General features: G+C 40.1%; 1 protein-coding gene across 3 annotated transcripts in view; it reads right to left on the reverse strand.

The window, feature by feature from the left end:
* Nucleotides 1-23823, reverse strand: part of LOC140728962 (caspase-7-like) — a 44586-nt gene that overhangs the window by 20239 nt on the left and 524 nt on the right. The window contains exons 1-3 of one of the 3 annotated variants that reach the window (XM_073048123.1): nucleotides 15984-16032; nucleotides 7015-7049; nucleotides 5505-5632 (exon numbers count right to left, since the gene is read on the reverse strand). In XM_073048123.1, coding sequence (XP_072904224.1) covers nucleotides 5505-5580 — 76 coding nt within the window. In that variant the 5' untranslated portion in view covers nucleotides 5581-5632; nucleotides 7015-7049; nucleotides 15984-16032. Of the gene's footprint in view, nucleotides 1-5504; nucleotides 5633-7014; nucleotides 7050-15983; nucleotides 16057-23823 lie in introns of those variants that run through there. The other 2 variants (XM_073048122.1, XM_073048121.1) reach the window with 2 other exon arrangements.

Below are 23823 nucleotides of genomic sequence, written 5' to 3' on the forward strand. Positions count from 1 at the left end.
CAAGAAGCCTGCTTTTCATTTATTCTGACTAATCTGGGATCAGGTAATGGGGGAGACAGTTAGAGCAGTGGTGTGCTCCGTATGCAGTATGTGGGAGGTCAGGGTCAACACAGTTGTCCCTGATGACCACACCTGCAATAGGTGCATCCAGCTGCAGCTCCTATCAGACCGAGTTAGGGAATTGGAGCAGGAGCTGGATGAACTACGGATCATTCGGGAGGCAGAGGCAGAGATAGATAAGAGTTATCGGGAGGTAGTCACACTGAAGAGACAGGAGGTAGGCAAATGGGTGACAGTCAAGAGAGGCAGGGGGAGCCATCAGAGAGAGAAGAGCACCCCTGTGGCCGTTCCCATCAAAAATAAGTATATCGTTTTGGATACTGTTGGTGGGGATGACCTACCAGTGTTATGACCCCAGCCCCCTCCTTTGTGAGAATCGCAAGAGGGAGAGAGAGACGTGCTGAAATTGGACTCAGGAAGATAAGAGAGAAGCCTTAAGGTTTGGAATGTGGTCTGGCCTCTCAGCCAGACAAAAGCCATGGACATAGCCATTGTCTCTTGGAGACACCTTTGTGAAATAGGGACTGGACTACGTGCAAACCCTCAGGGCAACGTGGGCTGGGTGATGGGGAAAGATTGCCACACCCCACCCTGATTGACAGCTACAACCCTGCCAGTCCAGATAAAAGGTGGGCTGCAGAGGCGGCCCCTCAGCCGCACCAAGGAGACACACGAAGAAGACACGATAGCGCTTCCCGTCGGAGTGGAAAGCCATTTTGAAGGAAGCCACGTGCGTTAGACTCCGGATCGGGTGTCTGTGGCTGAAACCAAAGGAAAACCGCTTTTAACTAACAGGGATTTACTTCGCAAAGACAACGGGCAAGTGTCCTTTTCTCTCACAAATCCTCTCTCTCCAACACGTGAAATGCCAGCGGTTCCCAAACAGAAAAGCCTGCAGATTTTTGAGTGACTTTTATATTCCATTGGACTCAGTATTATCCCCTAGACAATGATAGAGCTTAATTCTGATTGATTATTACTATACCTGTGCTTTAGATTGAGTTTTGACGACGTATATGATCTGAATATTTTGTACTAACCATACGTTTGTGCCCCCTTTATAAATAAAAAACGTTTGAAAATAGTACCATCAGACTTCAGCGGACCTCTCTATCTTTGCTGGTAAGTCACCCGGTTACAGGGAACGTAACACCAGGAACAAGCTGCAGTGGTCCTGTCTCTGGCACTGAGGTTGGACCCTCGACTAGGAAGGGGAGGAGGGAAGAGAAGAGAGCGGTATTGATAGGGGATTCTATAGTCAGGGGGGCAGATAGGAGATTTTGTGGGGAAGATCGGGAGTCTCGGATGGTATGTTGCTTCCCTGGTGCTGGGGTCCGAGACATCTCAGATCGGGTGCAGGTTATTCTCGAGAGGGAGGGCAAGAATCCAGATGTTGTGGTCCATGTAGGACCAATGACGTGGGTAGGATGAGTGAGGGGGTCCTGCATAGGGAGTTCAGGGAGTTAGGTGCGAAGCTGAAAAGCAGGATTCCAGGGTAACAATCTCAGGATTGCTACCTGTGCCACGTGCGAGTGAGGGAAGGAACAGAAAGATTATAAAGATTAATACGTGGCTGAGAGGATGGTGCAGGAGGGAGGGCTTCAGGTTTGTAGATAATTGGGCTTTGTTCCAGGGAAGGTGGGATCTGTTCCGAAGGGACGGTTTACACCTGAACTGGAGCGGTACTAACATTCTTGCAGGGAAGTTTGCTAGTGCTTCTTGGGGGGGTTTAAACTAAATTTGCAGGGGGCGGGGATCCAGAATGTGAGAGAGGATAGTGAGAGGAAGAATAAAGGACAGGTGGGGACTACACGGTTCCGGAATATTAAGTGTATAGTAGAGAAAGGTGAGGCGGAACAAGTGATAAGGAGGACACATGTACAGAGGGATGGTCTGATGGAACATGAAGTTAAATGTGTTGAAAGAATAAGTAAATTTAGGAAGGACAACAGAATTCTAGAGGCGTATAGCCTGATGGGAGTTCGGGGAGCTGGGTTAAGCACAATAGGCAGCGATTCAAACAGAGAGAGGAGAAATGGGCTAAAAATTCTATATCTGAATGCACGAAGTGTCAGAAATAAGATGGATGAGCTTGAAGCTCAGGTGCGAATGGGTAACTATGATGTTGTTGGGATAACGAAGACATGGCTGCAGGGAGATCAAACCTGGGAAATGAATGTACAAGGGTATACATTCCCTATAATGTCCTATACAAGGGTAGGGACAGAAATGTGGGCAGAGGGGGTGGGGTGGCCCTGGTGTTGAGGAATGAGATTCAGTCCTTTGCAAATGGGGACATAGGGTCAGGAGAAGTAGAGTCTGTGTGGATAGAACTGAGGAACAGTAAGGGCAAAAGGACCCAAATGGGTGTTGTCTACAGGCCACCAAACAGTAGCATGGATATTGGGTGCAAGTTGAATAGGGAGTTAACATTGGCATGTGGCAAAGGTAATGTCGCAGTAGTTATGGGGGATTTCAACATGCAGGTGAACTGGGAGAATCAGGTTGGTGCTGGGCCACAGGATAGGGAGTTTGTAGAGTGCCTACGGGATGCATTCTTGGAACAGCTTGTACGAGAGCCGACCAGGGACAAGACTATTCTGGATTTAGTGTTATGTAATGAACAGGATTTGATAAGCGATCTTGCAGTAAAGGAGCCATTAGGAGGTAGTGATCATAATATGATAAGTTTTTATCTGCAATTTGAGAAGGATAAGGGCAGCTCGGAGGTGTCAGTGTTGCAGTTGAACAGGGGAAACTATGGAGCCATGAGGAAGGAGCTGGCCAAAGTTGACTGGACGGATAGCCTAGCAGAAAAGACAGTGGAACAGCAATGGCAGGTATTCTTGGGAATAATGCACAAGGTGCAAAAACAGTTCATCCCCCAGAGAAGGGAGGATTCAAAGGGGGGAAAGGGGCCACAGTGGTTGACAAAGGAAGTCAGAGATTGCATAGCATTAAAAAAAAAGGAAGTATGACAGAGCTAAGGTGAGTGGGAGGACAGATGATTGGGAAGTTTTTAAGGAACAACAGAACTTAACTAAAAAGGCAATACGGGGAGAAAAAATGAGGTACGAACGCAAGCTAGCCAGGAATATAAAGGAAGATAGCAAAAGCTTTTTTAGGTATGTGAAGAGAAAGAAAATAGTTAAGAACAATGTTGGGCCCTTGAAGAATGAATTGGGTGAAATTGTTATGGGAAACAGAGAAATGGCAGAAGAATTTAATGAGTACTTTAGATCTGTTTTCACTAAGGAAGACACAAGCAATCTCCCAGATGTATGGATGGGCCAAGGACATAGGGTAACAGAGGAAATGAAACAGATTGACATTAGGAAGGAAACGGTGATGAGCAGACTGATGGGACTGAAGGCTGACAAATCCCCAGGTCCAGATGGTCTGCATCCTAGTAGGTACTAAAGGAGGTGGCCCTGGAAATTGCGGATGCATTGGTAATCATTTTCCAATGTTCCTTAGATTCAGGATCAGTTCCTGAGGATTGGAGAATGGCTAATGTTATCCCACTTTTTAAGAAAGGAGGGAGGGAGAAAACAGAGAACTATTGACCTGTCAGCCTGACATCGGTGGTGGGGAAGATGCTAGAGTCCATTATTAAGGATGAAATAGTGGCATATCTAGATAGCAGTGATAGGATTGGGCCGAGCCAGCATGGATTTACCAAGGGTAAATCATGCTTGACTAATCTATTGGAGTTTTTCGAGGATGTAACCAGGAAGTTAGACAAGGGAGATCCAGTGGATGTAGTGTACCTCAATTTTCAAAATTTTTTAAATTTTGATAAGGTCCCACATAGGAGATTGGTGGGTAAAATCAAAGCTCAGGGCATTGGGGGGAAGACATTGACATGGATAGAAAACTGGTTGGCAGATAGAAAGCAAAGGGTAGCGGTGAATGGGTGTTTCTCGGAATGGCAGGTGGTGACTAGTGGGGTGCCACAAGGTTCGGTATTGGGACCACAGCTGTTTACAACTTATGTCAACAATTTAGATGAAGGCATTGAGAATAACATCAGCAAATTTGCTGATGATACTAAGCTGGGTGGCAGTGTGACATGTGATGAGGATGTTAGGAGAATTCAGGGTGACTTGGATAGGCTGGGTGAGTGGGCAGATACTTGGCAGATGACGTTTAATGTGAATAAGTGTGTGGTTATCCACTTTGGGAGTAAGAACAGGAAGGCAGATTATTATCTGAATGGTGTAGAGTTAGGTAAGGGAGAAATACAAAGAGATCTAGGAGTCCTTGTTCATCAGTCACTGAAGGTGAATGAGCAAGTGCAGCAGGCAGTGAAGAAGGCAAATGGAATGTTGGCCTTTATTACAAAGGGAATTGAGTACAAGAGCAAGGATATCCTCTTGCATTTGTACAGAGCCCTGGTGAGACCACACCTGGAGTATTGTGTACAGTTTTGGTCTCCAGGGTTAAGGAAGAACATCCTGGCTGTAGAGGAAGTGCAGCGTAGATTCATGAGGTTAATTCCTGGGATGTCTGGACTGTCTTACGCAGAGAGGCTAGAGAGACTGGGCTTGTACACGCTGGAATTAAGGAGATTGAGAGGGGATCTGATTGAAACATATAAGATTATTAAGGGATTGGACAAGATAGAGGCAGGAAATATGTTCCAGATGCTGGGAGAGTCCAGTACCAGAGGGCATGGTTTGAGAATAAGGGGTAGGTCATTTAGGACAGAGTTAAGGAAAAACTTCTTCTCCTAGAGAGTTGTGGGGGTCTGGAATGCACTGCCTCGGAAGGTAGTGGAGGCCAATTCTCTGGTTGCTTTCAAGAAGGAGCTAGATAGGTATCTTATGGATAGGGGAATCAAGGGATATGGGGCAAGGCAGGAACCGGGTATTGATAGTAGTTGATCAGCCATGATCTCAAAATGGCGGTGCAGGCTCGAGGGGCCAAATGGTCTACTTCTGCACCTATTGTCTATTGTCTAAATCCTGATTAACAGGGATCAAGTAACAAAAATCAAGGCTGAGCCTGCTGCAAGAGGATTCTCTAGGTGGACATCAGAAATAGGAATCACATCTAATTTCTCACTCTAATAAAATCTACACAAGCTGAATAACATTGGAAATTTGTTTAACTGTATTTTTGTTCAACAGATCACTGACTCAAATAATTTACTGGACAAGTTCTTCAAGGTATCTAAGCTTACAAATGGTTCACATATCCAGTATTAAATTACATTAAACCTTATCAAAATTATTGCATAGCCATTAATAATTGCATGTTGGACTTAACCAAGGGTTCTGCAACATTAAAAAAATATATATTCTAACCATCAGAATAGCTGAGCAACAGTGATTATAGATTATCAGTTTTAACTCAAATACAATTTATATTCAAAATATAAAGATATACAAGTAAATAGCTCTAATTCAAGATAGAGTATGTGGAAGAGAATGTGCAGTTACCTGTTGATGGCTGGAAATTCTTATTGTTAAAAATGATGCATGTGCCAATATGTTGATAGTTCATATTATATTTCATACATGGATCAGCGAATTCTCTATCCAATTGATTGGCAAGCTGTTTTTGGCTTCTGAACAGGAACACAATCAGACTTAGTATTTGACAAGATTGAAGAGTCATCCAAGATTAAAAGTTTCAGAACAGAAGGAAAAATATAGCAGTCAATTTTAGTATAAGTATACATTCTTTTAGAGAAAACACAATTTAGGGAAGTAAACCACTTGAATACATAATACTTACAGCCAACATTCCATCTCCCAGGGTTCATTAACTACTGTATATCTTTTCTATTTGCTTCTTTTATGCTCATAACTCCATGCATTAAAAAATTAGAAATCACAGATATTTTTTGATTTATTCAATTTACAGGACTCAAGTTTGCCAGCCAGGTCTGTACTCAGGAGTATGATTTTACACAAGTTTAATGAATAGCTCTATATAAAGTTTCAAATCCAAAGTCAATAGACTTTGCTATGCATGAAAATCAAACTAAATGGAAAAGGAGCAGGATTTATGGCCATTTTTTAATGGTTTCAATATTTATACTTGTGCACTCAATTCATTCCTTTCACTTCTGGAACAATAGCATTACAAACTGTTGTACAAACAGGATTTAAGAATTAAGAAACTGCATTTAAAGCCACCATTTAGTATTTCAAATTTCCATAGTTTACTAGTCTGGTCTACTTTTTTACTTTTGAGTTTATTGTGCTTTTTAAATTATCTAATTGTACATTCTATCTAATTGCTCCACATCTTGCACCTTCTCATTGGTATTATTATATTCAATCCCCTTAATTTCATATTTCTATCAACTGACTATTTGCCATTCTTCTGGCCAACAACCAGACCATTATGAATACAGATTAAAACATTCCTTCTCAGTCAAGCAAATGACCAGTGTTTTATCATAAGCACTCTGCATTTGGATTTAATCGGAATGTCACAGTCAGGTTTATTATCACTGGCATATGTTGTGAAATGAGTTGTCTTGGCTCAGCACATCCTTGGGTGTGATGGTTGTTAACCGTTAAGTTATAATAAATAAATAAACAGTGCAAAAGAAGAATAACAAGGTGGTGCTCATGGACCCTTCAGAATTCTGATGGTGGTGAAGAAGCTGTTCTGAAAACTTATGTGTGAGGGTCTTTAGGTTCTGTACCTTCTCCCCAATGGTTGTAATGAGAAGAGAGCGTGCTATGAAAAATGAAGGAATATGCACTAGGGAATTCTTGCCACTGAGCAAGTTTTACATATAATTTTCAACTGTTCCTTGGATTCCCCAACTTTTAGTTTTAACTACAGCTTAAAAGCATTTTAGATCTTAAAAACTGACATAAACTTTCTAGTACATCTTCCATAAAAGTGATAGTTAAATCTCTTTATATATATCCTATTCAGTATTTTAGATACTTGCATCATTCCCCATTTTTGTTAAAAGATATTACTAACCTTTTAAACAAGAAAAGTTTAATGTATCCATGCTGCTGTAACATTGGACAAGAATTGGAACATTTTTAAACATTCACATTTCATAATCATTGATAATTACAAGTGTTGTAAATCCAGAAGCACCCTTCTTCATGACCCATCACTGTGATCAATTCTTGATCACAGCAGTACTGTACATTTGGAATGCACTGAATTAGATAACATCAACAACAACAAACTCTAGAAACCATTTTAAAATATCCCTAAAACATTTACTGGATCTTCACTTGTAAAATCTTATGTGGCAGACTGCTTCAACATCACATCTAAAGTTAGAAATCATATCTAAAGTGAATACATGCCCTGCTGACAACTGCATTCATGGCTTTTATAAATGACAGAACTTTGGCCTTCACTGAGCTGCAATGCATCTCTCTTCTGATGCATTAATGTTCCTTACATTTGCTTACTGTTTTCCTAAACATTCTATGATGAAATGTAATGCAGTCCACCTCTTTTTTTCACTAAACATTTGTCTTGCACTATATTCTGTCCAGTGAGTTGAATCCATTAGTGTTGCCAAAATGATTTATGGAAAAGGAGTGCTTTGAAAGATCTGATGGGTTTTCAGTGGTCTAATATTGTAATGAACATGATCAGTAGGTTTGAATGATAGGTGATATTTCCAATTTACACCCAGTTAATTGAAAACAAGACATGTTGAAAGTACTTACACTTTTACGAAAGAACTGTTAGAAACCATTTTTAAAAAATTATACTTTTTATAAGAATTGTACTTTTTAACAAATTCACATTTTTCACAGTATGTGGTGGTTCCTCGTGCACTGGCAGAAAGTGATATAGTAGCTAAGCTAACAGTTTATCAACTTTCTCATTTTTAATTGGCTAAACATTAGCCTATTACCCACATGGTTTAATTGTTTTAATGATGTAGCCTATTAACTAGTTTATTTCTATCTAAGTAATTTCTTATATTATGTACAAAAATGATGGATTTTTCAGAGGTGCCATCTTTATTTCTTTTGTCTTCACATCCATTCACCTCTCAACATTGTTTCTCAGCTCTAAATTTAGTTTGTTTAGTACTTGTATGTTTGTTTGTAGACTACAGTATACTAAACTGAAATGTTGGAATACAGACCGCTCATCATTCCTGACTCCCAAAAGAACCTTATGGATCAGAAAATGAACAGAGATCCAACAATTTAATGATCCACATGTTATGATTACTTGAAGGAAAAAAAAGATTTCAGAAGGAAGTTTTAAGCATGCAGCTGGGAAGCAAGACATTCCTCAATTCCTCAACTGTCTGAGAATAAGTATCTTCAGTACGTCATTTAACAAGAGTCCAAGAGTGAGCGGAGTCTGCATTTAAGTTGTGGTGGATTTTGAGGTTGTACATCCTGTGTAGGGCTGGTCTAAATTATCCGAAAAATATCTGATATTATAGTCACAATGGAGTTGTGAGTTGTCAAACAAGAGGCCCACAAAAGTTTTCAAATAGAAGTTTTAAGATATTATTTGGTTGTAACCCAATATTATAGTCACAACAGGGTTGTGAGATTTTTGACACCTAAAAGTATAGCGTATTTCTTAAGGAATATATACACCCTATATATGGCCCTCTCAAGTCAAATTTCATGGATGGTTTGAAACCAGATGTTGCCAAAATGGTGAAGCTAACAAAAGTAAATTGGAGTGAAACTGCTGTTTCCAATAGTCAGCTGGAACAAGCTGCCAAACAAGTGGAGCAGGATATCGACGGCCAAATAAGATCAGTACAGAGAGGTCAACAGTTTTCACCTGGTAACCAATAAAACAAGCGGAATGGATACGCATATTATGGGATAGAAGAGGACATTGGGGTTCTCGACAGGTTGCTGCTGCTTGGAGTGGTCTATCAGAAGGAGGATACACCTTGATTCCTGGCAAGTAGGCCCTTATCAAGAAACTCCATTAAGAAAGCCTTGGGAGCTCTATGTGAATGTCCTTAACAAGTACTGTTAATTACTAATTTAACAGTTAAGGTAGAAGGTAAAATTAATTGGATACACACCAGGCACTGCAAGCGAGCTAAAGTGACTCCAGATTAAGATAAGTACCATGCGAAGATTTCAAACACAAATATTATTCCGACTTAACATAATCTACATTCTTTGTGTTTGTTTAAAAGCGATTACTCTGTAACATAGATATTTTAAGTTTTTCCACCTCTGAATTTTCAGACATGATCCTGCCAGGTTCCCTTACAGAATCAAAAGGGAAGACGTTGGAAACTACTGTGTTTTTTAAAATAATACGCTTTATAACATTTATACTTTTTAAAAAACAAATGTAATTTCCACAGTATGTGGTGGTTCATCCCCACTCACTAGCAGAAAGTGATATAGCAGCTAAACTAACAGTTCATTAACTTTCTCATTGGCTCAGTATTCCACACTTGATGTAATTGGATTAAGCATGTAGCCTATTAACTAGTTTATTTCCATCTAAGGAATTTCTCATCTATAAAAGTGATGGGATTTTTTCCAGAGGCACCATCTTTATTCCTTTAGTCTTCACATCCATTTACCTCTCAGGATTGTTTCTCAGCTCTTTATTTAGTTTGCTTTGTATTTACATGTTTGTTTGTACTCTAAAGCAAACTGAAATCTTGGAATTAAGACCACAGTCATTCCTGACTCCCAGAAGAACCCCAAGGATCAGAAAGTAACTGAGATCCAACAGAATGTAGAACAGTACAGCATAATGTCTGTGTTGACCACAATACCAAATTAAATTAAACACACCAGTCTCTGCACATGGTCTATCTCTCTCCATTCTGTTTGTTCATGTGCCTCGAATTTAAACATTGCCATTGCACTTGCTTACTCCATCACCCCTGGTGGCATATTCCAGTTACCTCTCACTGAACAGATAAAAAACATACCTTGTAACTCTTAAATTTTGTCCCCCTCATCTTAAAGATACTTCTCTAGTATTTGAGCTTGCCACCATGGGGAAAAACATGACCACTTAACCTTTATAGCCCTCTCAGCTGCCGAAACTCCAAAGAAAACAATCCAAGGTCATTAACATGACACAATAGCAATTTCACTCCAGAGATCCTGCCCAACCAGAGCAGTATTTCCAATATTTTCTCCTTTTATTGCAATTTTCAAAGAACAGCTTCAGATTACAAATTCCATCTGGCTGAGACACTTCATCAGAATTTATCATTTCCCTCCAAAGCAAGGTTCCCTCCAAGCCAATACTGACCATGTTGTCTCTGAACGTTTTTCCATAACAACTTTAATAAAGCCCATCATTGCAAAATGGACATTACACATTAGTGCACTGAATTATAAAGTAGTGTCTTTAAACTCATTATAATACATTATCTGTCATTTTCCCGGGAACTTTGCCAGATTATTTTTAAATTTATCAGACATTTGACGACAGCCTGAAATGCCTAAATGAAATTCACGTTCTAAAACAGTACTGTCCATTTGTTAGTAAAAGGAAAAGCAACTGTGTTAGCAATCTATTTCGGAATGTACTACTCAACAGCTGACATGTCTGTACATGCAAAAGTTTTGACAAGTTCAAAATGTTCCACATTTCTAGTCTCAGCTCCTAGATCTGCAATGAAACATGGGTGTAATATTTCTCTTATTATTTTTTGCTTGTGATGCCAGTTTGAATTAAGCATTATGTTTTACATTATAATTGTGATCCAATTTAAAATCAAAATGAACACGCCATGAATATCATGCATCACCACAAAGCAAGTTGTGTAATAAATTTGTTTCTATAAATATCTTTCTTCTTGCTTGATCACTGTCCTACTTAGCAGCTTTTTGTGCCAACTAACTGGTGAATGTGTTCAAACACATTTTCAATCTCTTATTGCTACAGCTGAAAGTTCCCACCTGCTTCAGAAGGACAACAATCATACTAGTGCCTATGAAGAGCAGGGTGAGCTGCCTTAACGACTATCATCCAGTAGCACTCACATCTACAGCAATGTAGTGCATTGAAAGGTTGATTATGGGTAGAATTACATCCTGTCTTAGCAAGGACCAGGACCCACTACAATTTGCCTATTGCCACCATTGGTCTGCAGCAGATGCAATCTCATTGACTCTTCACCCATCAATACTAATACCTCTATCAAGATGCTGTTTATTGACTACAGCTCAGCATTTAACACAATCACCTACAGTTCTGATCAAAAAGCTCCAGAATTTGGGCCTCTGTACCTTCCTCTGCAAATGGATTCTCCATTTCCTAACCAGAAGACCACAATCTGTGTGAATCAGAAATAGCATAGCGACCTCGCTGGCATCAACAATGACGCAACCCTCCAAACCCTACAACAAGGTAGTGGTCCTCCTGGAGGACCAAATGCCATCTATATATTTGCTGACAACACAACTATTGTAGGCAGAATTTTAGATGGTGACAAGATGACATACAGGAGTGAGATATATCAACAAAATGTGTGGTGTCGCATCAACAACCTTGCGTTCACCATCAGTAAGATCAAAGAATGGATTGTAGACTTCAAAAAAAAGGTCGTCATAGAGGGATCAGAAAATGAAAGAGTGAGCAATTTCAAGTTTCTTGATGTCAACATTTGAGGATTTATCCTGAGCCAAACATAATAATGCAGCTACAAAGGCGGCATAACAGTAGCTATATTACATTAGTTTGAGGAGATTTGTTATGTCACCAAAGACACTCACAAATTTCTACAGAGCATTCTGTGGAGAGCATTCTAACTGGTTGCATCACCGTCTGGGGTGGGGGGGAGGAGGTCTACTGTGCAGGATCGAAGTGAGATGCAGAGTTGTGAATTTAGTTAGCTCATTCAAGGGCGCAAGCCTCTGCAGTATCCAGGACATCTTCAAGGAGTGATGCCTCAAAAAGGTGGAATTCATCATTAAGGACCCCCATCACTCAGGACATGCCCTGCTCTCATTGCTACCAACAGGAAAGAGGTATAGGAGCTTGAAGGCACACAGTCAGCGATTCAGGAACAGCCTCATCCCCTTTGTCATCAGATTTCTGAATGGACATTGAACCCATCCACACTACCTCACTACTTTTAAAAATTTTTTGCACTGTTTAACTTAACTATTTTATACTTACTGTAATTCATGTTTTTTTCTCTATTATGTATTGCATTGTACTGATGCTGCAAAGACGACAAATTTCACAACATATGCCGGTGATATTAAATAAGTGGATTCTTTGAAAGCTTCCAAGCTGTGACAAATGAAAGCTTACAGGATTCTGTGCTTGGGTCCCATCTCTTCATGAACTATATTACCAATTTAAACCAAGGTACAAAATGTTGTATTTTCTGATTTGATGATAACACTGAAGTAGGCAGAATTGTGAACACTATGGAAGAGGGAAAAAGGTTTTAAGAGGAAATGGACAAGACTAGTTTTTATTTTATTTACTTAGAGATACAGTGTGGAATGGACCCTTCCAGCCCAACAAGCGGCCCACCTATTTAACACTAATCACAATGGCCAATTAACCTACCAGCTGGTATGTCTTTGGACTGTGGGTGGAAACCACAGCACCCAAAGAAAAACACATGGTCGCAGGGAAAATGCACAAATTCCTTACAGACAGTGCCAGAAATGACTCCAAAATCTGCATCCTAAGCTATAATAGCGTTGTGCTCACTGCTACACTATGTGGCGCACCGCGAATGAGAGCATGCATGTTTGAACAAATATAATGTATAACATTATATTTGAGCAGTGAGAGATTAGAGAGTGCTGATATTCAAAAACTTCAATACAAATCACTAAAGACAAACATGAAAGAGCAATGACCAAATACATTGATAAATAATGTTATCAACTTTTATTATAAGATGATTTTAATATGGTGATAAAGAAACAAGAGAGCTCTTGGGACTTAATATGCAGAATAGTATCTATAGTTATGATCTCCTTGCCTTAGAAAGGATGTACATGTCATGAACAGAGTACAATGAAGATTCACTATACTGGTTCCAGTGATGTCATAGGAAGAAAATTTGAATGGACTGGACAGTATTCAAGAACTCAGAAGAATGAGAGAAAAATCTCAAACTTTCAAAAACTTTTGAAGAGCTTCAAAGACCAGATGCAGATAAAATGTTTCCCTGACTGAAGGATCTTTGTCAGGAAAAATTGTTTGAAAATGTAGGGCAAGACCTAGACAAGGAGAAATTTCCTTGGACAGTGATGAATCATTGGAATGCTCTATTTCACAAGCAACTTCCCACTCATTAGGTCCATTTAAAACTGAGATCAAAAGACCCAAAATCTGAGTAAATGAGTAGCAGAAATAGCATTGGAAAGTGGTCTGAGGTAGTAAATTGTAGAGCAGCCTAAAGGGTCACTTGCTTTACTCATTTCTAGTTATTATGATTTTCTAATATTATTCAAAGTGCGCAGAGTGGTATAATATAGTCAATATAGTTTTTCCTTTTTTAATTCCCATATATTGGTATATAGTAGTTCACTGTTCCAAATCAGAGGTCTGCTGATAAATACCTAAATCTGGAATCTAGGATGAAGTGAGCAGACAGTGAGATCCTGGAAGTGGTTAAGAAAGAAGCCAGGGATCATCAAAATAAAAGCTACACCTTCTAACCAATTGCAGTAGAGACCTGATTAATCCTCAATAATGGTCATAGAATGATAATAATTAGCAAAAGGAACCAAGTGATTAAGATCTGGAAAGGATTCAATAGCTTTCAAAAGGTTACTGAATGAGTAAAAAGGAAGAAAAAACTGTAAAACAAGGAACTATGAGTAGTACTAGAAAAAACTGCACCCATACACTTTACCTATGCCCCTCAATTTTATATGCCTCTATAAGATTACATCTCACCTCCTACACTCCAAGGCAAAAGTCCTAGGTTCACCAGTCTCTTCTTTAACTCAACCCCTCCAGTCACAATAACATCCTCAGAAATTGTTCCTGCATTGTTTCCAGCTTAATAACTTATTTACTATAAACTGGGCACTGTACTCCAAATGTGATGACCAAGTGAGTAACTTATACAGATGCAACATTACATCTAACTTCTATACTCAATGCTGTGTGTTTGCGTGTGGCCAAGTGGTTAAGGTGTTCATCTAGTGATCTGAAGGTCACTAGTTCGAGCCTTGGTTGAGGCGGTGTGTGTCTCCTTGAGCAAGGCACTTAACCACACATTGCTCTGTGACGACACAGTTTTTAATCACCAGCCTGTCCACCTGTATCTGTACTCCTAGATCTGATGTCCTTTTTGTTCAAAGCCTATGACAACAGTAAAATGCCATTAGGGTCATCCTGGGGAAGTCTGTTAGGAGTTGCCCAAGGTCTAGTTAATGTTTGCACAACAACCGTGGCAAAAGGCATTCAGGACTGATTCACACATTCACAAAAATAATTGCAGCTGCAAAGGCTGAATTATGAGTGGGTGTAAACAAATTTAAGTACAAGTATAATATATTTTGTAAATTTGGTCTTTTGCAATGTATTGGTTTGCACATAGTTCATGGGAAAAGGCAAGAAATCGAATTGCACGCCTGTCCAATGTTAAAGTAGATTAGTATAAATTATGAATACAGTAGATTCCGATTAATTGAAGCAGTCACTTACTTGGGACAATTCTTCAAGAACAAAAACTAATCAAGAAAATAACCAGGATTCCTTTAATTTATTTGGGACACGATGCTGCTGAATTGGGACAGGAGACTGTGCTGAACTGTTTCTAACTAGCATTAGTCCCGTGCATTTGTGTGGCTGTATACATGTAGTGTGCTTAAAGCAAAGTTTTTAAATAATGTCAGTTGTGTGTGCTTCTGTTATGAATCCATTTAGGCTGACAGATGTCAATTCAAAAAGCAGTGATTTTTGAAGTCCAAAGTTTAACCTTTTACAGGCAGTACAGTTTGTTGTTGATAGTTGGTGAGAAATAAGCAATAAGCCAAGTCAGAATTGTTTTGCTCACTGAGGTTTCAAACATTCAGGCTTAGTTGCCAGAAATGGCCAGGAGTGAAAATGAAACAATTTTATTTTCCCTCAAGGTCAACAAAAGCTAGACTGATTTCAGCCAGGGTGTGTTGATATGGTACACAAGCTCCTGGTGCTAAGCTCAAGGGGGTTGAGAGTTTCAAGTCTAAAGGAGTGAACAGCACAAGCAGCCTGTCCTGATGCAACCATGTTAACCCACGACCAAGGAAGCTCATCAGTGCCTCCTTAGGAGGTGAAAGAAATTTGGTACGTCGTCTTTAATCCTGGCCAGTTTTCATTGTTGGACTATAGAAAGCATCCTATGGATGCATTGTCTTGGTACGGTAACCACTCTGCCCATGACACAAGAAACTGCAGATAGCTTTGCTGAGTTGTGTCCACACAGGAAATCAGCCACCTTCCATGGACCCTATCTACACTTCTTATTGCCGGGATAAAGCAGACAAAGATAATCAAAGATCCCATCTGCCTGGACATTCTCTCTTCTACCCAGTGCCACTGGGCTGAAGATACAAAAGCCTGACAACAGCTACTGCCAGGCTCATGAATAGTTTCTATTCTGCTGTCCTAAGACCATTGAATGGCTCCCTAGTACTCTTGACCTCACAATCTACTTCATTATGATCTTGCACTTTATACTTTACCTGCACTGAACTTCGTCAGTAGATTTTACACTTCATTCTTTTACACTTTATACACTGTACTGTTTTGCCTTGTCCTACTTTAATGCAATGTTGTAATGAATTGATCTGTATGAACAGTATGCAAGAGAAGATTATCACCATCTTAGTACATGACAATAAACCGATTTCCCATACATTCATATTACTCAGATTACAAGGATTACATTGAATTAATTGAAATAAAAAGCAAATGTAAAAGCTACAAATTGTAAAAGAACTCAATGAGAACAACACAGCATATATTTTGTAAAAAAAAAAACAAATCCATCTCACCCTTCACTGGTTGTGATGGACTTTGCATCTGTAACATCACCTTCAGAAATCGCTTGTTCATTAGCCATTGCTTCTGTTGGCAAATAAAACATGATGTTACTTCATATTCAAAAAAATACTGAGCATCCTGAAGTCAACAGGAAAATAACCACAAGAAGCACTTGCATAGAGATAATAGTACATATTCAAAATAAAACCCTAGAAAGCAGAAGTCAGAGTTAGGGGAGGTAACAAGACTTGATCAAAAATACAAAGGCCTTAAAACATCTGTCCTAGTGGATAAACAACCCTGGCACATAAACAATGTGGAAAAATGAGTGGAACAGAATACGCAGTCTGATGAACAAACTTTAAATTGTGGAAAGTTAACTCAGAAAGACGAATAATCCACTAAATCCAGTCACAATCTAAGACCATGCCCCAAACCTCAGTTAAGGCAACAAACTCGCTCACGTACTTGACCCATTGTGTTCCCAACTTGGCTCCAGCTGCAAAGCAACCAGATTACAACATGCCAATACAGATATCAAATGCAAGCCTTCTCATGGCAAAGAAAGGGCTGCAAAGGGATGTCACGTCAAACTGAGTTTATTGGCATGTGCATCAGTATAGTGAAGTAGAGACAATTAACTACTTGCAACAACATGGCAGACATAGGTTCAGACATCACAAAATAATTTATACCATACAGTGGAAAAACTGTACAAAAGACCTTAGTGCAAAACAAAACAAAGACAATTAAAGACAAAGACATGGAGTGCAAGAGGTGGTCTGTAGTGTTCCATTGCTGAGATTGTACAGATGAGTTCAAGAAACTGATGGTTGTAGGAAGGTAGCTGTACCTAAACCTTTATATGAATCTTTAGGTGTCTGTATGTCCTATCTGACAGTAGCAACAAGTAGAGGACATAACCCTGATAGTGAGGATAGAACATAGAAAACCTATAGCACAATACAGGCCCTTTGGCCCACAATGCTGTGCCGAACATGTACTTACTTTAGAAATTACCTAGGGTTACCCATAATCCTCTATTGTTCTAAGCTCCATGTACCTATCCAGGAATCTCCTAAAAGACCCTATCATATCTGCCTCCAGCATTGTCACTGGCAGCCTATTTCATGCACTCACCACTCCCTGCATAAAAAAACTTACCCCTGACATCTCTTCTGTACCTACTTCCAAGCACCTTAAAGCTATTAGCCATTTCAGCCCTGGGAAAAATCCTCAGACTATCCACACGATCAATACCTCTCATCATCTTATACACCTCTATCAGGTCACCTCTCATCTTCTGTCACTCCAAGGAGAAAAGGCCAAGTTCACTCAACCTATTCTCATAAGGCATGCTCCCCAATCCAGGTAACATCCTTGTAAATCTCCTCTGCACCCTTTCTATGGTTTCCACATCCTTCCTGTAGTAAGGTGACCAGAATTGAGCACAGTACTCCAAGTGGGGTCTGACCAGGATCCTATAGAGCTGTAACATTACCTCTCGGCTCTTAAACTCAAACTCACGGTTGATGATCCTTAAAGTTAGATGCCTGTAGATGCTGTCAATGGTGAGGAAGGTTCTGCCCACAATTCTCTGCACCTCAATAAGCTCTTAAGAAAGTAGTGATACTGGTGTGCCTTCTTTAAGATTGCATCAAAGTGCTGGGCCCAGGAGAGGTCATGTGGGATGTTAACACTCAGACATTTGAAGCTGCTTATTCTCACCAAGTCTAATACAAAACAATGAGAACTGATATGTGGTATCCTGCCTTCCACTTTTTGAAGTCAACTAAAGTAAGGGTTAATTGTTGATGCTTAGCGAGAGGGCATTATTGGAGCACCACTAAACCAGATAACATACGTCACTTCTGTACCTGATACATCACTACCCATGATTTATCTGACATCATTATTTACAGATAATGTTGGAGCTGTGCTTAGCCACACAGTCATAAATGGAAAGAGAGTTGAGTGGCAGCCAAGTATGCAACATTGAGGCGCACCTGTGTTGATCATTGAGGTAATGTTGTTACTGTTCCATCTGACTGAGGTCTGCTGTTAGTGCTACTGGATGGTAGCCATTGAGGCACTTCACTCTGTTCTTCTTGGACACTGGTCCTACAGAAGCCCTTTTGAAGTAAGTGGGAACCTCAGATACAGGAGACGTTGAAGATGTCCTTGAATATGCCAGTCAGTCTGCATACACCTTCAGCACTCTGCCAGAGTACTTTGTCTGGATTGAAACATGCCCTGACATTAGCCTCAGAGACCAAGATCACAGGGTCATCCAAAGAACTGAGGGTTTAATTATTTATTGAAATATAGGTGGAGTAGGCCTTCTGGCCCTTTGAGCCACGCCACCCAGCATCCCTCGATTTAACCCCAGCCTAATCACAGGACAAGTTACAACGTCCAATTAACCTACCAACCTGAAACATGCCCTGATATCAGCCTCACTTAGAGATCACAGGGTCATCCAAGAAAGTGGAGGCCAACCAGTATGTCTTTGGCTGGGGGAGGAAGAAACCCACACGGTCAAGGGGTGAATGTACAAACTCCATACAGACAGCAGCGGGAATTGAACATGGGTTGCTGATACTGTAAAGTGTTATGCTAACCACTATGTTACCGTGCCACCCTAGCAGTGCCTAGGTGTGTCATTATTCTACCTTTCAAAGTGCATGCAAAAAGCACTGAGTTCATTCAGAAGTAATGCATTTTTGCCCTTATACACACACCAGTATACTGCCCTTACCACCGGTTTTTGTTTTGTGGGAAGTGATGGCAAGCAAGCCCTGCCACAACGGTCAAATATCTCAGATTGCTTCCTTTGTCCACCCAGGAATCAAAGATCTGGCAGCAGGGTGCCTGTTTCAGGAGTCTGATGTTAAGTATGAGCTGTGAACTAGTGCACCAAGATTCTCAGTGCTGGGAAAACCGGTCTGCAGAACACGTGCTAGGAAGCGGAAGCGAGGCGAGCAGGCAGGAGTCCATGCCAGGAAAAAAGTATACCCTATCCGGCCAGCCCTCCCGTCCATTCTGCTTTCCGATGGACATTAAATTAGACTACATCTGTGGCACCAAAATACTCAGCGGGAGTACAGAAACGGACGGAATCCTGGACGCTGTCATTCAGCTGATTATTTATGTAACAGATTTTCCCCCAAGCTATCAGACTACCAACCTACTGACCTCTGCTGTGCCTATTGTCTTGTTTATTATTAACACTGTTCTGTATTACTTTATGCAGTCCTGGGTAGGATGTAGTCTAGTGTAGTTTTTGTGTTGGTTTACGTAGTTTAGGTGTAGTTTTTGTATTGTTCATGTAGCACCATGGTCCTGAAAAACGTTCTCATTTTTACTCTGTACTATACCAGCAGTTATGGTCAAAATGACAATAAAAAGTGACTTGACTTTAGCAAAGGTTTGCGTATACTGTTGTATTGGTGATGGTCCAAAATTTTGAGTTATCAATGGTGGGCAGACCATGCTTCAGATCACTGTTCTCCTATTGACCATGGCCTTTCAGTCAGTTTTGAGACCTTAATCTTCAAATACTTTTCATCCAATACACAAGCACTTACAAATATAATGCAACTAAGTTCAGCAATAATGGTTTAAATAAATTCATCTCAACTGCAAATCATCAAACCTAATGATAAAATATAAATAGAGTTTACCTCACCCAAAAGATGACATCATCTTATCTACCCAGTGTCACTTGGGGAATGACTTCATCAATATTGATGTTACTGACTGAAGACCAATCAATATAGCCGTATTACACAGATTACATCATACTTCTTAAATGCTTATAGTGCTTTAAGATCTGGGTACATTTTCAAAATGCAGGTCTTCCACATTAATATTTTAAGTTACAGGCAGCAAAAGAATATTTGACTCAGATGGCATTATACAATTTTTCTGCGACAAAGCAAGGATTACGAATGCTGCTTACACGTAGTCAAGAAAATATTTGACTCAGTTGGCATTATACAATTTTTCTCCACATAGCATGGACTGCGCAAGGTACGCATTAGATGATTTCATTGAAATTTTATATTCTATTTCAACAGCAGGTCAACATCTCTGAACATAGGATACTCAAGTTACAAAATGCAAACTAATCACAGTAAATCCAAAGCAGGAAATGATTGGTAAAACCAACCAGTCTCATGACTCAGCTCGTGATAATCAAACCTCAAGTTCAAACTTCACCGGTTTGCATTAACATCAAATATTAAATACTGAACTGGAAAAATTGCAAGTGAATAGTTGCTTCACTTTAAGGACTGTTTGGGTTCACAACTGCACATTAATTTAACGAGGCAGCACAGTAGAATAGCGGTTAGCACAATGCATTACAGTACCATCATCAATGGATTCAATTCCCACTTGTTTGTAAGTTTATATGTCTCTCTGTGACCACGTGTGCTTTCTCTAGGTGCTCTGGTTTCCTCTCACAGCCTAAAGACATACCGGTTGGTAAGTTAATTGGTCAATTGTAAAATATATGACATACATACATACATACATATATTTATTTATTTATATTTGTTTGTTTGTTTGTTTGTAATATATATATTTTACAATGACCAATACACATCTGATGTTCAGATTTGCTGCACATTTATGAATTTCCCTAATTCTCAGTTGGACTTGCCTCTTGTAGCCTAGCCACTCATAGCCATACTCCTTTGCAATCAGCATAGTATCCAAGATCTATATGAACTACTATACTGAGCCAACTGAGACTGAGGAAGTCAAACAGAATTATTCTGGTAACACAAAAATGTAGGCTGACATTTAAACCAACACCAAAAGAGTGTTTGTTAGAGACGAGATTTTGAAGCAAAATCTCACTTGCCCTCAAAGATGGATGATGTAATCAAGGACAAGTAATATTGCTGTAGTCTGGACATCAGTTATCCTTAGGTCACATCACCAGGCTACATTCTCTTTAATTTTTGATTTACAGCTGCTCTGAGCAAGAAACTGTTATATGGCTTGAAAACTGTATGGCTTGGTATGTTACCTTGATTTCCAGCATCCGCAGATTTTCTCTTGTTTGTGGCACTTTAAATGTTTTCTTTTGTAATACACACAAATACCATTCCTGGACTACAGTTCAGCATTCAACAGCATAATTTCCCCCCCAGACTTGACAGGAAGCTCAGAGACCACGGACTGCACCCTGCCTTGTGCAGCTGGATCCTAGACTTCCTATCAGATCGCCGACTGGTGTTAAGGATGGACTCCCTCACCTCTACCCCTCAATACAGGTGTCCCCCAGGTTTGTGTCCTGAGTCCCCTCCTCTACTCCCTTTACACCCACAACTGTGCTGCCACACACAGCTCCAATCTGCTGAACAAATTCACAGATGACATGACTTTGATCGGTCTTATTTCTAGCAGTGATGAGAGAGCCTACAGAGGCGAGGTTTACACTCTTGACACAGTGATGCCAAAGTCCAAAAACAAAAGAGCTGATTGTGGATTACAGGAGGGACGGAGACAGGCTCACCCCGATCAACATCAATGGGTCTGCAGTTGAGAGGGCGAGTAGTTTCAAGTTCCTCGGTATACACATCACCAAAGATCTCACCTGGACTGTACACACCGGCTTTGTGGCAAAAAAAAATGCACAACAACATCTCTTCCACCTCAGGCAACTGAAGAAGTTCAGCATGAGCCCCCAAATCCTCAAGACCTTCTACAGGGCCCACTGAGAGTATCCTGACTGGCCGTATCACTGCCTGGTACAGGAACTGCACCAACCTTGATCAATGGGCACTGCACAGACTGGTATGAAGAGCTCAGCACATCTACGGACGTGTACTTTCTTCCAGTGAGGACATTTACAGCTGCAGGTGCAGAAAGAAGGCTTGGAAGATCATCAGGAACACCAGTCACCCCAACCATAAACTGTTTCAGCTGCTTCCGTCTGGCATACGGTGCTGCAGCATTAAAGCCAGGACCAACAGGCTACGGGACAGCTTCTTCCTATAAGCCATTAGACTTATAAGCTCACATGTCTATACATTGCGACGGAGCCATATCGCAAAGATTTTTACACTCTCACGTTGTGGGATAGATATAAGATTTTTTAAAATTCAAAACTCGCAACACAAGTAAATAATGTCAGGCAGTCAAAACAATTGACAGGCACAATGGGGAAAAATAAAATGTTTTGGCTAAATGGTGTGAACACTCAAGCAGGGTGGCATTTAATTAACATTACGCTTCTGACTTCCATTCTGTGTTTATTGTTACAATTTGTAAGTGTTGTAACTTGAAACACTAACAAATTAAATAGATTGAAGCTCTAAAATGTTTTTAAGTAAAGATTGTGATATGCTTAGTTTTTAGAATATTTATAGATTATATGTATTAGCACAACTACAGGGCCATATTAAATTATATCATAGACTTTAAATTATTTTAGCATAATTTCAAAATTATATTAACATTATATAAAAGAAAATTGCAGCTGTGTGGTAACAAAGCTATGTGCATAGGAAAATTTCTGTTACTGGAGGGAATAGTGTCACCAGGGTAGAATATTAAAGCATAAATGCTACACAAGCATCCTAGCCACGAATCATTCTTCAATCTTGACATCACCAAAACTAAATCTTGTTCTTAAGACTCCCAAGGCAAGCTCAAAGAACATCCTCAATTCTGTACAGACATACTGCAGCCCTTCAAAATCAAGTCTAACAGAACTGTAAGTAACCACTCTTTTAGTTTCTTTCACAGGTGCCTTTCAGCTAACTTAACCACATTTTCCCTCTACTTTAAGTGATTATACTTTCAGTTTCAATCACAAACAAGAGAAAATCTGCAGATGCTGGAAATCCAAGCAAGACATACAAAATGCTGGAGGAACTCAGCAGGCCTGGCAGCATCTATGGAATAGAGTACAGTCGATGTTTTGGGCTAAGACCCTTCATCAGGATTGAAGAAAAAAAAGATGAGGGGTCAGAGTAAGGAGCAGAGAGGGGAGGAAGAAACACAAGGCGACAGGTGAAACCGGGAGGGGTGAAAGTAAAGAACTGGAAAGTTGATTGGTGGAAGAGATACAGGGCCAGAGAAGGTGGAATCTGACAGGAGGACAGAGGTCATGGAAAAAGAGGGAGAGAAGCACCACAAGGGGGTGATGGACAGGTGAAGAGATAGGTGACAGAGGGAAATGGAACGGGGAATGGTGAAGGAGAGGCGGCATTACTGTAAGTTCGAGAAATCGATGTTTCTTTATCGCCTCCAACTACCATTCTTTAAAGTAATTGGTATCTTAACTTTAGCTTCTTTTCCCTACACATTTACCCTCTTTGCGCTTTCGAAACACACTGCCTTTCAATTCTGTTGAACAAGTCTCACGTGATCAACAACGCGAGTCCAGATACTACAACATTAAATTCCACCAATCAATTTTAGCACAAAATCGCGAATATTTCCGATGTGCGCGGTTCCTCGCTGAACAAGAAATGACATTGTCGGATAAATTAAAACACCTCACAGACACGCAGATCGGGACTTCGCAAATAAAAGTTTTGGCATCTTACTGACACAGGGAAGCCGAACACACTAACCCACTGGCAATTTGCAGAGCGCTTTTGAACTCATCGAATTTGGGATACCCAAAAAGCTGCTTTAAAATTAAAATTTGCCAACATCCACTTTGTACTCAAAAAAAACCCTAAAGCTCTTATTATAACATCACGAGGCAACGACATGCTTTTAGAGTAACGTAAGAATGAAAAGAAAAGGCTGTCGGTTTAAGGAGGGAAAATGGACGGAAGGAAACAGGCGAACACTGAACGAGTCCGGTTCTGGGGTGACGGCAGT

This window comes from Hemitrygon akajei, chromosome 6 (genome assembly GCF_048418815.1).
Source record: "Hemitrygon akajei chromosome 6, sHemAka1.3, whole genome shotgun sequence".
Lineage (NCBI taxonomy): Eukaryota > Metazoa > Chordata > Chondrichthyes > Myliobatiformes > Dasyatidae > Hemitrygon > Hemitrygon akajei.